Source organism: Scyliorhinus canicula, chromosome 7 (genome assembly GCF_902713615.1).
Source record: "Scyliorhinus canicula chromosome 7, sScyCan1.1, whole genome shotgun sequence".
Taxonomy (NCBI): domain Eukaryota; kingdom Metazoa; phylum Chordata; class Chondrichthyes; order Carcharhiniformes; family Scyliorhinidae; genus Scyliorhinus; species Scyliorhinus canicula.
The window spans coordinates 11,009,311-11,022,615 of NC_052152.1; the positions used below are offsets into that span (position 1 = coordinate 11,009,311).

General features: G+C 50.3%; 1 protein-coding gene across 1 annotated transcript in view; it reads right to left on the minus strand.

Moving 5' to 3' along the window:
• The window catches only part of tmprss15 (transmembrane serine protease 15), a 115,355-nt gene that overhangs the window by 2,585 nt on the left and 99,465 nt on the right, over window positions 1-13,305 (minus strand). The window contains exons 19-23 of the mRNA XM_038801257.1: window positions 10,840-10,935; window positions 7,706-7,755; window positions 6,205-6,379; window positions 3,153-3,334; window positions 809-904 (exon numbers count right to left, since the gene is read on the minus strand). Of these exons, the coding sequence (XP_038657185.1) occupies window positions 809-904; window positions 3,153-3,334; window positions 6,205-6,379; window positions 7,706-7,755; window positions 10,840-10,935 (599 nt within the window). The remainder of the gene's footprint in view (window positions 1-808; window positions 905-3,152; window positions 3,335-6,204; window positions 6,380-7,705; window positions 7,756-10,839; window positions 10,936-13,305) is intronic.

Here is a 13,305-nt window from a genome sequence, read left to right on the forward strand (position 1 = left end):
CGATCAATTTAAAACAGGGATGCTGATGAGGCCGGAATTAGATGAGCGCAGGGATCTGAAAGGGTTATGGGGTTGGAGAAGATTACAGAGGTAAGGAGGCAGGAACCGACTGGCTAATCTTCCAGGAATGTCCTGAAAACTACAGGAATTGAAGGTCCACCCCCTGAGTACTGTTGCCAGCAAATCCAGGCGCAAAAAGATAATGTGCAAGTGTGTAGTTTTCTCATTTTCTTTGAATTTTTATTTATTAGTATTAAAGGTTTTTGTAGATGGGTGAGGTGAGGAAGGGAGGGGGAAGGCCGTTTGACTAGGCGGAGTGGCTGGGGTTGGGAGGCCATTTGAGAAAATCTCCAGTGACATGTTTCCTCCGGGTGCTCCGGTTTCCTCCCACAGTCCAAAGATGTGCGGGTTAGGTGGATTGGCCATGCTAAATTGCCCGTAGTGTCCTAAAAAGTAAGGTTAAGGGGGGGGTTGTTGGGTTACAGGTATAGGGTGGATACGTGGGTTTGAGTAGGGTGATCATTGCTCGGCACAACATCGAGGGCCGAAGGGCCTGTTCTGTGCTGTACTGTTCTATGTTCTATGTCTAATCAGAGCAAGATTTGCCATCTTTGGTTGGAGGTTTCTTGGAGGTATGATCACATGCTGCCTGTGCCTGCCCTCCACTCCCCATGCCACTTCATTCCTGGAAACACCAGCGCAATTCTGGCGAATTGCAAACACTAAACGAGAAATTAGTATCCCTCGCGGGTAAGCCTCTCAGACACCCACTCTCCTCCATGCTGTTATAACGTCCTGCCCAGCTTACCATTTTGAGCCACTGCACCCCAACCGGCAATGTAGCACATACTTCCCGGTAAGAACTGTTGCTTCCTGGCTGGGAGGCACAAGGGCCGGATAAACTCTGAAAAATAAGCACGCAAAACTTGTGAACAAACCATTCACTGTTCTCCCAAACAGCCAGCGGGAGACATGTTGACAAGTTTGTAGGTGTTTGATTACTAGAGTAACAGCAAGGTGTCAGAATGATTGTATAACTGCAGAAAGAGACAGAAACTGTGTCAGACTGTTCTACAATGCTCTTATGCAGATACTTCCAATTCACACTGTGATGGTGGGGATAATGATTGCTCATGGTGTCTGGTGCTGATATCCAATTCGACAGTCAGCACATCTCCAAAGGATCTGCCGTTATTTCAATGTACATTGTTTGTTGTTTTTACCTGCTCTTCCAGCAGCAACCTAGAGGGTGATAATCCTGGGGCGGAATCCTCCCCCCCCCCCCCCCCCCCCCCCGCCCCACCCCCCACGTCAGGTGGGAGAATCGCCGGTGCGCCGCGCGAGTCCTGCCCCGCCGCCCCGGCACCCGCACGCGATTCTCCCACCCCCACCAAACCGGCGCGGCGAGATTCACGGCTGGCCACTGGGAGAATCGCCGCTCGCCGTTTGTAATGGGCGAGCGGCGATTCTCTGGCCCGGATGGGCTGAGCGGCCTGCCCAACACGACAGGTTCCCGCTGGCGCCGTCCACACCTGGTCGCTGCCGGCGGGAACAGCGCGGGATCGCTGGGAGGGGGGGGGCTGTGGGGGAGGCGGGGGAGGGGGGATCCAGCACCGCTGGGGGATGGGCGGCCTGTGGGGGGGGGGGGGGGGGGGAGGGGAGATCCAGCACTGCTGGGGGACTCAAAAGGAGTCTGGCCTATTAAATGACGCGGCGCCGCTCCTAGCCCCCCGGGGGTGAGAGAACATGGGGCGAGGAGCGACCTCCGATGTCGGAGTGAAACACTTCGGTTTTCACTTCGGCGTTGGGACTTAGTCTCCCGATGGGAGAATTTTGCCCCTGTTCTCAAATGCAGATCATAGCCTGCACAGTAAGAAGTCTTACAACACCAGGTTAAAGTCCAACAGGTTTGTTTCAAACACGAGCTTTCGGAGCACGGCTCCTTCTTCAGGTGGCATAGCCTGCAGATCAGGTAGTCTGTTTTACTGGTATTGATTGCCAATAGGACCCAGGGAACCCCCACACACCCTACCCATTTCATAGAATCATAGAATCCCTACAGTGCAGAAGGAGGCCATTCGGCCCATCGGGTCTGCACTGATCCTTGGAAAGAGCACCGTACCCAGGCCCATTCTCCAACCCTATCCCCGTAATCCAGTAAACCCACCTAACCTTTTGGACACTAAAAGGCAATTTTAGCGTGGCCAATCCACCTAACTAACCTGCACATCTTTGGATTGTGGGAGGAAACTGGAGGAAACGCACGCAGACACGGGGAAAATGTGCAAACTCGCCAGTCCTGAGTGTCAACGCGATGGCACTGACGGCCATGCCCACCTCCCTCCACAGATGCTGGGCCACTTTGGGTGGGACCCTCTGGCCGTGTTCAGGGTACAGACGCCCTCTACTCTCCTTGAGGGCGTCCAGGAGCGTCTCCAGGTCATGGTCGGTGAACCCGGGCGCTGCTGGGCACGGCGCCATGTTGCTCCATCGGCAGCCTGTGCGCTCGCGTGGCCTTGTGTGCGCCGCGGCGCCGCGTCGATTGCGTGGCGCCGCATCTCCGACGCTGCTCCAAAGCCGTGCCCCCGTGCTTCCCACTGCGCCCCTGCCTGCCCACTTGTACGGCGCAGAATGGGGTCCCGGAACGGGTGCCGACCGCTGAGTGAAACACTCCCATTTTGGCGCCGGCGCCGACACTCTGCCATCGAAGCGGAGAATCGCGCCCTTGATTTTTACATTTTACATGAAGGGAACACCTCCGACACTGCAGAACACCCTCACTACCTGTGTGTGTGTGTGTGTGTGTGTGTGTGCAGAGTCTGCACATCCTCCCCGTGTGTGCGTGGGTTTCCTCCGGGTGCTCTGGTTTCCTCCCACAGTCACAAAGATGTGCAGGTTAGGTGGATTGGCCATGATAAATTGCCCTTAGTGTCCAAAATTGCCCTTAGTGTTGGGTCGGGTTATGGGGATAGGGTGGGGGTGTTGACTTTGGGTAGGGTGCTCTTTCCAAGAGCCGGTGCAGACTCGATGGGCCGAATGGCCTCCTTCTGCACTGTAAATTCTCTGAAATTGCCCTCCACACCATCCCAAGTAAATACCCTGGCAGCTCATAACAAGAGGAGGTAGCGCGGTTTGAAATGTTGCAGATATACCTGTGTAAGTCACTGGAGCCACCAGATGCATCAAGGCGATGTCACTGTCCTTATTCCTCTTGTTGTAATGAGGATTAATCAAGATGCGATCGATCAGCCTACTCTGTGTCTGTGGGGAGGTGAGATTCAGCTGTGTGTATAGGCCCAATAGTGCCTTCCATTTTGAGGGATCAAGGTTCCTCCTGCAGGTGAGGAAGGTTTTGCACGTCAATTCTTTATTATCATGTCCCTTGCTCCTTAGACCTCTCTCGCAAATCTGTTCTCCCTTCCTCCTACCCCAGGCCTGCCATTATAAAAAAGCTCAGTTGCCGAGGCCTTATTACCGCACACCTTGGATCTTTCAAATCTAATTTCAAAAATCCATCCATTAGCTGGGGGGTACTTCAGGATACAGGTGATGGTGTGAGTGGTGTTAAGAATCAATCACTCGGGAAGAAAAGAAGAATTTGCATGTCAGGTTTGAAACCAGCAGCTTCTGCCACGGCGGTGAGGGTCAAGGTTCACCCCCCCCTCCTCCCGGAGAATCCTGCTCAAAATGGCAGTCAGCAGCACCACCCAAAGTTGCAGACTGGCTGTCCGACCTGTCGGAATTTCTCCAGGTGGAGAAAATCAAATTCGGCATCCAGGGGTCGGATGAAGACTTTCCAAAAAATAAACATGGGAGCCATTCGCCTAGTTGTTCCAAGACCTGTTTGTAGCCAACAGCCAATAAGCCAAAGGAAGGGAGAGGGTAGCCACGGTGTAACAGTAACGACAAAGAATGCACACGTAACCTTCCTCCCATTCTTCAGGGCAAGCTTCAGATGGAGGATCCTGCAGAAATTCGGCAGGAAACTCCAGAGGCAGCGGCAAAGAGAGAGGTCACACAGAAACTGCACACCACGTCGTGGGCAGCAGCTGGATGAGTGGGTGGTTGGGCCAGGGGTTAGTTGGGTGGGATTTTAAGGGCTTGACAGGCCAGGAGGGAGTCAGGTTGGGTGGGGTGGTGGGGTAGTGGCTAGTCAGGTCGGGTTGAGTGGTAGTCAGGGAGTGTTGGGTGGTAGGACCTAGCTAGGTCAAGTTGGGGGCTAGTCAGGTCGAGTCGGTGCTGGGACCTGTCAGGTCTGGTCAGGTGGATAGTCGGGTGTGAAGACGAGTCAGGCTTGGTGAGGGGGTAGTTGGGGGTCAGACTGGTCAGTGTGAGTGATTCGGGATAGCTAGGATTTTTCTTAGGTAATAATTCAGGTAAGTAAATTGGAAATGTCTGAAATTTCCAACTTTAACTTAGAGTGGGAGACTTTTTCAGAGGGTCCCAGGAATCAGGGGAATTGCCCACCGAATATTCAAACTTCCAGAGAAATTCCCATGGAGTCTTTGCTTTTGGACATCTGAGGGAATCCCTGAACACATCTTCAAGGGTACATCCGATATCCGACTATCCGGAGATTGGAAGATCTATACCCTAGTGAATCTTTAGTGTTAAATAATGAGTAATAGAATAGTTATGTTAGTGAGTGATGTAAACTATGACATAACAGTGACATCAGCAATCATGTGCTAAAGGCTTTGTCAATGAGTGAAGTGGACTATGAAGTACCAGTGACATCAGCAATCATGTGCTAAAGACCCAACACTAAGGGCAATTTTGGACACTAAGGGCAATTTAACATGGCCAATCCACCTAACCTGCACATCTTTGGACTGTGGGAGGAAACCGGAGCACCCGGAGGAAACCCACGCACACACTGGGAGGATGTGCAGACTCCGCACAGACAGTGACCCAAGCCGGAATTGAACCTGGGACCCTGGAGCTGTGAAGCGATTGTGCTATCCACAATGCTACCGTGCTGCCTCTGCATGAACGAATAATAATTAAAAAATGAGCAGGTTAGGTGGATTGGCCATGCTGAATTGCTCCTTAGTGCCCAAAAGGTTAGGTTGGGTTATGGGATAGGGTGAAGGCATGGGCTTAAGTAGGGTGCTCTTGGTATGATGGATAGAGAGAAACTATTTCCTCTGGTCAGGGAGTCCAAAACAAGGGAGCAGACCCTGAAAGTTACAGTAAAGCCATTCAGGAGTGGCACAGCTACGTAAGGAAGCAGGATTCTCCCTGAAAGTGTCTCCTGCTGATGTTAACCCCTCAGCCAAACATCATAAAATAACCTACATCCATCTGGGAGAGAAGATGAGGTCTCCGTTAAACATCACATCGGAAAGACCAACTCTGACACTGCAGTATTTCCTCAGTGCTGCTGTGGGTAGCACTCTCATCTTAGAACATAGAACATAGAACAGTACAGCACAGAACAGGCCCTTCGGCCCTCAATGTTGTGCCGAGCCATGATCACCCTACTCAAACCCACGTATCCACCCTATACCCGTAACCCAACAACCCCCCCCTTAACCTTACTTTTATTAGGACACTACGGGCAATTTAGCATGGCCAATCCACCTAACCCGCACATCTTTGGACTGCGGGAGGAAACCGGAGCACCCGGAGGAAACCCACGCACACAGGGGGAGGACGTGCAGACTCCACACAGACAGTGACCCAGCCGGGAATCGAACCTGGGACCCTGGAGCTGTGAAGCATTTATGCTAACCACCATGCTACCCTGCTGCCCCTTCTGCGTCAAACGTTGATGTTTCAAGCCCTGCTGCAGAGATTGGTGCACAAAATCTAGACGTTACAGCGTCTGAGGTAACCTCTTTGGCCTCTCAAGTAGACAAAGGATAGTGGAAATCTGACACTCTTCCCAAGAGCTCTTGAACATTTCAAAACTGAGATTGATGGATTTATTAAGTAAAATAAGAGTTACCAAATCAAGATGGGTTGACGGAGTCAAAATCCAAATCGGCATGAGCAAATTGAATGTTGGAACAGACGTAATAGACTTGGCCCAATCTTATGTTCCTGATCAAGTCATTACTGCTCTCTTTATGGTCCTTGGAGTTCTCAGTAACTCCTTCTCACTGATATTGTGCACCAAGCCTTTCCCTCAGGGAGTTCACGGATGTGGCAGGGTGATGAAATGAACAGTAAATGTGGGAAATAAATTGTGACGGGGCTTACCCATAAACACAGTGAGCTGCTGAAACAATCCACTGTTGGCTGACTAGTGTGGCTCCACACAAATGACGCATGCCAAAATGAAGGGACACAATCCAGGGCCAACTGCCTTCGATTGCATCCTTGCCACCAACAATCTTCCCAACATTCTTCGGTGCGACCAGACTCTTCCCACAAGCTAAAGGGAGGAAGCATAAGAGTCGGAAATCCACAGAATCATAAGCCTGAATTTTCCGGGTGGTGAGGGCTTGGCCCTGCCCACGCCATCAGCCCCGCTGGCCTATTACACTCTAACGAGTGTTGACTGGCATTAGGAGGGAGCTCTGCATTTACTTGGAAGATAGTCCCACCTTTGGGGCAGCCATAAGACCATAAGACATAGAAGCAGAATTAGGCCACTTGGCCCATCGAGTCCGCTCCGTCATTCAATCATGGCTGATATTTTTCTCATCCCCATTCTCCTGCCTTCTCCCCATAACCCCTGATCCCCTTATTAATCAAGAATCTATCTATCTCTGTCTTAAACACACTCAGTGATTTGGCCTCCACAGCCTTTTGCGACAAAGAGTCCCACAGATTTACCACCCTCTGGCTGAAGAAATTCCTCCTCATCTCTGTTTTAAAGGATTGTCCCTTTAGTCTGAGATGGTGTCCTCTGCTTCTAGTTTCTCCTACAAGTGGAAACATCCTCTGCACGTCCACTTTATCCAGGCCTCGCAGTATCCTGTAAGTTTCAATAAGATCCCCTCTCATCCTTTTAAACTCCAACGAGTACAGACCCAGAAACCTCAACCATTCCTCATACGACAAGCTCTTCATTCTAGGGATCATTCTTGTGAACCTCCTCTGGACCCTTTCCAAGGCCAGCACATTCTTCCTTAGATATGGGGCCCAGAACTACTTACAATACTCCAAATGGGGTCAGACCAGAGCCTTAGACAGCCTCAGAAGTACATCCCTGGTCTTGTATTCTAGCCCTCTTGACATGAATGCTGGCCAATCTAATTGCTCTCACCCGCCCCACCAGGCACAGCGCTGCAGTGGCCGGAGGAGGCACTGCATGATGCTGCCTGGCATGATGCCCCTGGAACGGGAGGTGCAGGCAAGTGGCAGGGTGGGAAATCCCAGGCTGCCAACTGCATCCTGTACTTTAATCCATTAATCCATTAAAAAAAAATGAAATTGGAAAACCACTTGGCCATGGTTGGTGAGGCAGAGTTGAATGAGATCTACGCTCTATTTAAACTAGGGGCGTACAAACAAAGCTCTTAATAAAATGCTTATGTTTTTACATCATGGATATTCTGGGCTGCAGTGACACACATCTCAGTGGGATCCAGCTACAAAGAGAGTATGTACGAGTTGCATTTTAACTAAATGTCAGTTCCAGTCCTTTAGGCAGACACTAAGCTGTAATATTGACGCTGTTGGTGGTGGTGTGGGAGGGTGGGGGGGGGGGGTGCAGTTCATTTCTTGGGAGTTAACCCTCGAGTTCTTTACTCACATTTCTTGTTGCACTTCAGATACACAACAGCATTGCCTGAACACATCTCGCTGCAAGGCAAAAAGAATGAAATCACTTAACGCAATGTCACTTCCACTCTTTGTCACTTCACGCTGACACACAGCAAGCCGCCCACAGCACCAATTACAAATGTCAACATCACTCTCAATCCAACAACTGAGAAACCAAACACATTTTTACAACAGATGCAACATGCAAACTCACCTCCTTCACTTAGCTCCCTTCCTCCCATGAAGCTGTCGATTCACACTAAACTGGGTAGGTTAATTTCACTCAGGTACTGCCCTTTAGAATGTGTACCTCTCCACCCTACTATCTACACCAATCTCCCATAAATCCACCTCTTTGCCCAGGGTTTTGGTCACCCTTCCTAATCTGCACTTTGGCTTGGCAGCCATGGGGTCCAATTGTTGTTGCTGGTTGCACATCACAAGATTTTGCATCTTAACAATAATCTTTATTAGTGTCACAAGTAGGCTTACATTAACACTGCAATGAAGCTGCTGTGAAAACTCCCGAGTCGCCACACTCCGGCGCCTGTTCGGGTACACAGAGGGAGAATTCAGAACGTCCTGCACGTTGCTGCCCCCGGCAGCATCTTTACCTGGGATGTTGGAAAATTTGTGGATTGGAAAATTTTCGTAGAGTTTCCTCAGCAGGAGAATAATCCCTTGCTGCTGGGAATTTAACCTTAGTCCGGACTCCTCCAGTGTCAGTCCATGTATAATATTACTGCAATGTGCAGAGTCTTCATGTCTTTGCCACCCAGTGAGATGAGAGCAGCAAGTGCAATGAAGCACCAACGTCCAAGTTCCCCTCCAAGTCACACATCATTCAGACTTAGACACATAACAACAGCTCCTTCATTTTCATAGGGCCAAAACTGAGAATACTGTGGTAGCACCTGTGACACACATGCCCAGATTTTCACCATGACAGAGAACCTCTCCAGTGTGATGCAAATGGTGGAAATACCCGGAAATTGTCATTCTGGTGCCCCCAGCATGACACTTTCCATTTTCGCGAGGGCCGGGTGGGCAGTGGTTCGTGTTTTGCAGATGTACGATTCACAGAGGATGGCTACTTACATCATCAGCTGCCTCCAGCGGTGGGATTTGTGTGAACCAGGGGTATGAAGCCTGAAGTGTGTAGAGTAGGGCTGGTAACAGTCGGCCTGAACTTTGTGCATTTCTTTAGCTATGATAAAGAGAGGCAAAGTACCCCTTAGGAAATGGCCCTGGGAAGCCTTTGGAGGAGGTAAAATGCCCTTTGGAATTGTTCAGAAATAGCATGAACGTGTGTTTCAAGTGTCTCAACTCAATAACAATCAAGCTGGGGCAGCACGGTAGCACAGTGGTTAGCACAATTGCTTCACAGCTCCAGGGTCCCAGGTTCGATTCCCGGCTTATGTCATTGTCTGTGTGGAGTCTGCACATTCTCCCCGTGTGTGCGTGGGTTTCCTCCGGGTGCCCTGGTTTCCTCCCACAGTCCAAAGATGTGCAGATTAGGTGGATTGGCCATGCTAAATTGCCCTTACTGTCCAAAATTGCCCTTAGTGTTGGGTGGGGATACTGGGTTGTGGGGGAGGTGTGGGCTTGGGTAGGGTGCCCTTTCAAAGAGCTGGTGCAGACCCGATGGGCCGAATGGCCTCCTTCTGCACTATAAATTCTATGAAAAGCTCATTGGAACTGTCAACAGAGCTATCGCAATCAACTGTCAAAAGTGTCACAAGCAACTGTAAAGTGGACCTATTGTAATTGTCAAGAGGACTTGTCAGAGGGAGCTGTCAAGGTGTTGTGGAATTTAAAATGTAGCCTCTTAAATCTTTCAAAAACAATTATCTGGAGGGTTAAAAAAAAACATTGCCTGCTATTTCCCTCTGCCTTTTGAGATAAACCTAACACCTTCCATTACTGGATAAGTGCTGCATGACTGATTTAGCAACTGTCCATTATCACAGCAAGGTGCTTGCCATTTCAGTTTGATTGACAGCTGCAAGTAGTTATGGACTCTTTAAAGTGGTACAGTGAGTTCTAATGCTTGCTGTTGTAAGGCATTAGGTTGTTAAAGGAATTTAAATGTCGTAAATAGGTTTTTATGAATGAGTGGTTTTTCAATGCAGTGAAATCTGCAATCGGCACTTAAGCTGGAATTTCCCAGCACCCCCGCCAGCGAGTCATTCAAATCTCCATTAATATTGGCAGGACTGGCAGATCCCGCTGACATGAAAGGCTGGAAAATTCTTCGGGGGGAATCTTATGCTCTCTCCCAGTGGCAGAATGTTTTGGTCCCGCCAAAGTCAATGGACCTTTGAATGGTTGGCCACATTCTCTGGTCCTGCTCCCACCATGTTGGGTTGGGTAAAGGGGCATGATTTGGCATGAGGGTATAAAAAGCAATGGGGGTGGGAATCGGCTATGAAGTGGCATTGGGATGGGTTGGCATGGGATGGGTTGTATTATGGGTTGTAAGGGGCTGTTTAGCACACTGGGCTAAATCGCTGGCTTTGAAAGAAGACCAAGCAGGCCAGCAGCACGGTTCAATTCCCGTAACAGCCTCCCCGAACAGGCGCCGGAATGTGGAGACTAGGGGCTTTTCACAGTAACTTCATTTGAAGCCTACTCGTGACAATAAGCGATTTTCATTTCATTTTCATTTCATTTCTCCTTTCTAAAAACAAATTTTGGACATATTACCAGAACCCTGAGACAGGCCTTCTGTCCGGTCCACTACACACCTGCCGTCCACCACATTGCCTGCGGGGTTCTTCCTTCCCCCCCTGCCCCGCCCATCAACCAAACCACAAATCCGACTTCGTGGCATTCTCTGGTCCTGCCCCCACCATGTTGGGTTGGGTAAAGGGGCATGATTTGGCATGAAGGGTATAAAGAGCAATGGGGGTTTTTTAAAGCCAGGTTTGTGAAGCTGGGGATGCTCCTGACTCTGCGCACCTGACACTCACGGGTGAATATTTAAGTGACGGCCAGCAACGATTTAAGTAGGCGGCCGGCCACAACCATCTCAACTGGGCCAAATTAGGCAGAACCATAGGTGGGATGGCATTGCTTTCAATGCCCACAACCCATTAGTGAATCAAAATGTGTTTTAACTACCTTGGTACAAGTGCTGGGACTCCACTTGAATTCTTCTCCACTTTTGCAAAAGGTTCATTGCCATCAGCAGACCTGTTCGATGTTTTGTTGATGCTCCTGGCAGTGTGATCATGAAATATTAAAAAATGCTTCAGAAACACATCCAATTTCTTTTCATTTATAAAGATTTAAGGCCTACTCTTAAGCTCACACTATATGAAATTATAAACTATAAATATAAACTGTAAAGTATAAATGGATACTTGCCTGCAACACAAAATAGAGTTCAGAGGTCAGGTGACCATTTTTCCTTGTCAACACACGGATCCGTAATAGCACTGAGTAATTTTTCATGTTTGGAGAAGTTTTGGCAAAGTCATTGAAAGCAAATTAGTGCTGATAAAGGCTGCATTTCTCCAGCTAATTAAAAATGCTGGGTTAATTGCATTACTGCAGCCTCTGTCACTCCAATGTTGAAATCCAGGAACTGTGGTAAGCTTTATTTATCATGGTGGTTTGTGGGTGAGTGATTGAGACGGCAGGAACATCCAAGGCAGTCAGTGGTCAGAGATCTGCTGGACCCCAGGACTCAGCTAAGTCCCAGTCAGACACCGAGCCTCTGGGCAATGTTATCCCAGAGCTAATGCAGATGCTAGGACAATGGGGGGGGGGGGGGGGGGGGGGGTAACGATAACACAGTGGTTAGCATTGTTGCTTCACAGCACCAGGGTCCCAGGTTCGATTCACGGCTTGGGTGGCTGTCTGTGCGGAGTCTGCACGTTCTCTCCGTGTCTGCGTGGGTTTCCTCCGGCTACTCCGGTTTCCTCCCACAGTCCAAAGATGTGCAGGTTAGGTGAATTGGCCATGATAAATTGCCCTTAGTGTCCAGAAAGATTAGGTGGGGTCACTGGGTTATGGAGGTAGGGTGGAGGTGTGGGCTGAAGTTGGATGCTCTTTCCAAGGGCCGGTTTCAGAGTCGATGTCCGAATGGCCTCCTTCTGCACTGTAAATTCTACGATTCTATGAAGAGGGGATGCCAGCAACACTTTGGCGAGTGCATAGCCGACTGGAGGAGTCCCAAAGGCTACAGGAGCAGGAGATGGCAGCAGTAATGCATGGTACTGAGGCCAATACTGCTGTGGTGACGACCGCAGTGGAATCCTGGAACACGGCGTCAACACTGACCATGGCTGAGGGCCTTGACATCATGTCCCAACCGCTGAGGGATGTGTCCCAACCGCTGAGGGATGTGTCCCAGATGCAGGTAGAATTATTGAAGCACTCCAGAGCATCGCTGAGGTCATCAACACCATGACGCAGACAATGAGGAGATGCCAGAAGCGGCAGAGCCAGATGATGCAGAGGGTTTTGGAATGCACTCTTGCTGCCCCTCGAACCCATGGAGACACCAGGCTTCTAAGGGCACTGTCTGGGAGGAGGGAGGGCACTGTCTGGGAGGAGGGAGCTCTGGAGGCCTATCTGGTGCCTGCCACTAGGGGGGTGTTGGAGTTCTCCACCTCTCCCGAATCCCATCCTCGTCACACCGGCTTGCCTCAAGTCGTAGGCGAGCTGATAGACAAAGCCTCGTCCTATGAGAAATGAAGACAAAGAGGGCATCCCTGGTCCTATGGGCATGCCGGGCCCTCACTGCTGCCTGTCCTCCATCCTGCAGCCGTGGGTCCTCCCCAGGCTCGTCCTTCAGCTCCTCTTGGTTCGACCCCTCCTGCTCAGACAAGGCTGCATGTCCTTCCTCCAGCATGTCGCCACGCTGCTGTGCCAGGTAGTGGAGGGCACAACAGGTCACCACAATGTGGGAGACCCTCTGGAGGATGTACTGCAGAGTGTCCAGGCATCAGAACCACATTTTGAGCAGTCTGATGCACCGCTCAATGACAGCATGGATGACAACATGACCTCGTTATATCAGGTCTCCGCACCAGTCACCGGCTTACGCATTCACATTATCAGCCTGGATCTTAGCGGGTATCCCTTAGCACAGAAGACCAACCTGCCATCATGGGGTTGCACTCGAAGACTCCAGGGATCTCCGAGTGTCCCAGGATGTAGCTGTCGTGCACGCTCCCTGGGAAGCATGTACACACTTGCAGGATCTGGAATTGGTAGTTGCGCAGACATTGAATTTTCAGGGAGTGGAACACCTTCCTGTTAATGAAGGGTACTCCCTGTTGCCCCACTGTGTGCAAGGCAACATGCATGCCATCAGTTACCCCCTAGACCTGGGGCCTGCTGGCAATGGTGGGAAATCCTGCTGCCCAGGGCTTGGTCCAGCTCAATTTTGATTTTGTCAGCTGCCCGGGCATACAGGGCATCCATGATGTGATGGATGCACTTGTGGGATGCGGCTCTTTATATTCCGCATAAGTCCCCTCTTGAGCCATGGAAAGATCCGGTGGCATAGAAATTCAGGGCTGTGATTACCTTCGTGGCCACTGGGAGTGGACATCCCACTCTTTCAGGGGGGCCAAG